Here is a 2496-nt window from a genome sequence, read left to right on the forward strand (position 1 = left end):
TGAATATGAATTCGTGGGCATGGGCGATATTCAACCGTGCTCCGGGCGGACCAGTGCCCTGCAAGCCGGTGGTCGCGCTAGCCCTTTTTGTCGGAGCTCGTAGGCTCTCTGCTTGTCCATCTTTTTGTCGTTGTCCATTTTTTTCTGTTTCCTTTTCTGACGCGACCAGCCTACCACTGCTGGGTCGATTCTCTAGTCGTGTTATGTAGATTTCGCAATCATTGAGTTTTCTTCGACGCGGTTGTCGTTGTTTTTCCGCAGTTATCGCGGTTCCTTGTATCTTGCCGCGTTTGGTGCGTTGCTCGTATGTTTTTTTGGTAGGTGGCGCTCTTCAGAGCACGTGGACTCTCCGGCTGTGGTCCATCCATGTTGCGTTATGCTAATCTGCCCGTAGGCCTGTTAGCTTGATCCTGATTTTGCCTGCTCTTCGGGCGTTCGTGGCACGGGCGATTCTCAACCGCGCTCCGGGCTGACCATTGCCCTAGGAGCCGGTGATCGCCATGGCCGGTGGTTTGTGGTTTGGTAGTGCGCCTGCTTTGATAGCGCTGGTGTCATGTTTCTTCAGCTCGGGTAGTCTAAGTATGTGGTTTGGTTTGCTTTCCTTTCGTCGTCCGAGTGTCGTGTTGCCCGCTGCCGGGTTGTCTCGGGGTTCTTCCGCTAGCCAGTTGTGTGAGGGTCTCGTGGTCACGTGGTTGCTGTGGTGTCTCGTTTTCTTTCGTTCCGGGTGAGATGTTTATTCGTCTGGTACTTCGTTCCCGGCTCCGTTTGCCGCGTCGCTTGCTATATTTTGACGCTCCAGGTGAGTTTTGTGTCTCATGATGCTGTCAATTTCCCTGACAGTTTCCTCCCATTTTTCAGCAGATTCTAGCATTTCACTGACTTTGTTTTTCAGGGCCTGAAGTCCGTTTTGGCCTTCTGATATCACAAGGCTCCTCCGGATTCCTTGGAAGGCTTCACATTTGTATAGTGTGTGGATTACGTCATCCGCTTCGTTGATGCTGCAGTATACGCACTTATCGGTCGGTGTTCTCCCAATTTTCTGGAGATAGGATTGGAATTTTCCGTGCCCGGTGAGGATCTGAGCGAGGCCGTAGGTTAGTTCCCCATGCCTTCTGTTTACCCATTTGCTGATTTCAGGGATCAGCGCTTTTGTCCATGCGCCTTTTCTTCCGCCTGAGTCGGCCCATTTCTCCTGCCATTTTCTCATTGTACTTTCCTTGATTTGTTCGACCGGGTGGTTTTGTCTTTCGTGTCTTGTTTTATAGATTTTGCTTCGCTCTTCTGCGAAGAGCCCCAGTTGAGGGAGTTGAATGCATTTTTCACGTCCAGTAGGACTAGCAAGAGGAGGCTCCTGGTGTATTTGCTTTTGTTCTGTTCTTCGGTGGCGATGGTCATGATTCTATCTGCTGCGGCGATGGTGGACCTTTTTTTCCTAAAGCCGTACTGATTTTCCGAGAATTTTCCCCTCTCCTCGAGTTCTTTTGTCAGCCGCATGTTGATGATTGATTCCAGGGCCTTAGCCATGGTGTTTATTAGGCAGATTGGCCTATATGCCGCTGGGTCTCCTGGTGGCTTGTTTGCCTTTGGGAGGAGAATCAAGGATGCCGTTTTCCCCTCTTCGGGGAACCGTCCTTCCCTCAGGCACCTATTGGCCATGTTGGTGAAGGCTTCCGGTCTTAGTTTCAGTAGTATTTTGATCAACTCTGCTGGTATGCCGTCTGGGCCGGGCGCCTTCTTCATAGGCGTGTTCTCGATCAGTGCTTCGACCTCTTCCTTGGTAACGGCCGGCACGTCGTCTTCCACTGGGATGTAGGTTGGCTGTATTTCTTCCTGTGTTGGGAATAAGGCTTCTATGATCCGCGGGATCATTGATTCCTCTATTTGTGGTCTTGGGGCGCCCATTTTGTTCATTACTATTTTATACGGTTGACCGTATGGGTCGTCCTCGATGGTGTCACATAGTGCTCTCCATGAGGCGCTCCTTGATTTGCTTATGAGATTTCTGTAGCTCCTCTTAGTAACTTTATGTGTTTCACTCAGCCTTTGGATGTTTGTTTGATCCGTTTCTCCTCTCCTGATTCTTTTGTTCTCTCTGGCCATACTTCTTCTGATGGCTATAAGCTTTTTCCTCTCAATTTCAATTTCCTGATTCCACCAGTAGACTGGGGGCTTGTTTGCAGAGTTTTCTCCTATTTTGATTTCTGCTTTGGCCGAGGCTTTTTTGAGCAGGGTTGTGATTTGTTCCGTTGTCTCGGTGCGTGTTCTATCTCCCTTGATTTCTTTGGCTAGTTTGGCCAGGTCTAGGTATCGCATATCTGTCCTTTTTTCCCTCCTTCTTCTGCTCGGTGTTCTATTTAGCTCGACTTCAAAGCTTATGTAGTTATGATCGCTCATGGTCTCTTCCTCCAGGACTTGCCAGTTCCTGATGCTTGGCTCGATTTGTTCTCCCGCGAGGGTGATGTCTATATGTGACTCCTGGGCTCTTCTGCTGAAGGT

General features: G+C 49.6%; 1 protein-coding gene across 1 annotated transcript; it reads right to left on the bottom strand.

Moving 5' to 3' along the window:
* Positions 1–733: 733 nt before the first annotated feature.
* LOC108863713 (uncharacterized) lies at positions 734–1207 on the bottom strand. Its single transcript, XM_018638231.1, has one exon. The coding sequence runs from the start codon at positions 1205–1207 to the stop codon at positions 734–736; it is 474 nt and encodes a 157-aa protein (XP_018493747.1).
* Between the last annotated feature and the right edge of the window lie 1289 nt (positions 1208–2496).

This window comes from Galendromus occidentalis, unplaced genomic scaffold (genome assembly GCF_000255335.2).
Source record: "Galendromus occidentalis unplaced genomic scaffold, Mocc_1.1 scf7180000076743, whole genome shotgun sequence".
Lineage (NCBI taxonomy): Eukaryota > Metazoa > Arthropoda > Arachnida > Mesostigmata > Phytoseiidae > Galendromus > Galendromus occidentalis.

What these genes read in the sequence shown, in the direction of transcription:
- LOC108863713 (XM_018638231.1), bottom strand. Translation starts at nt 1,207, where the DNA reads ATGAGAAAATGGCAGGAGAAATGGGCCGACTCAGGCGGAAGAAAAGGC.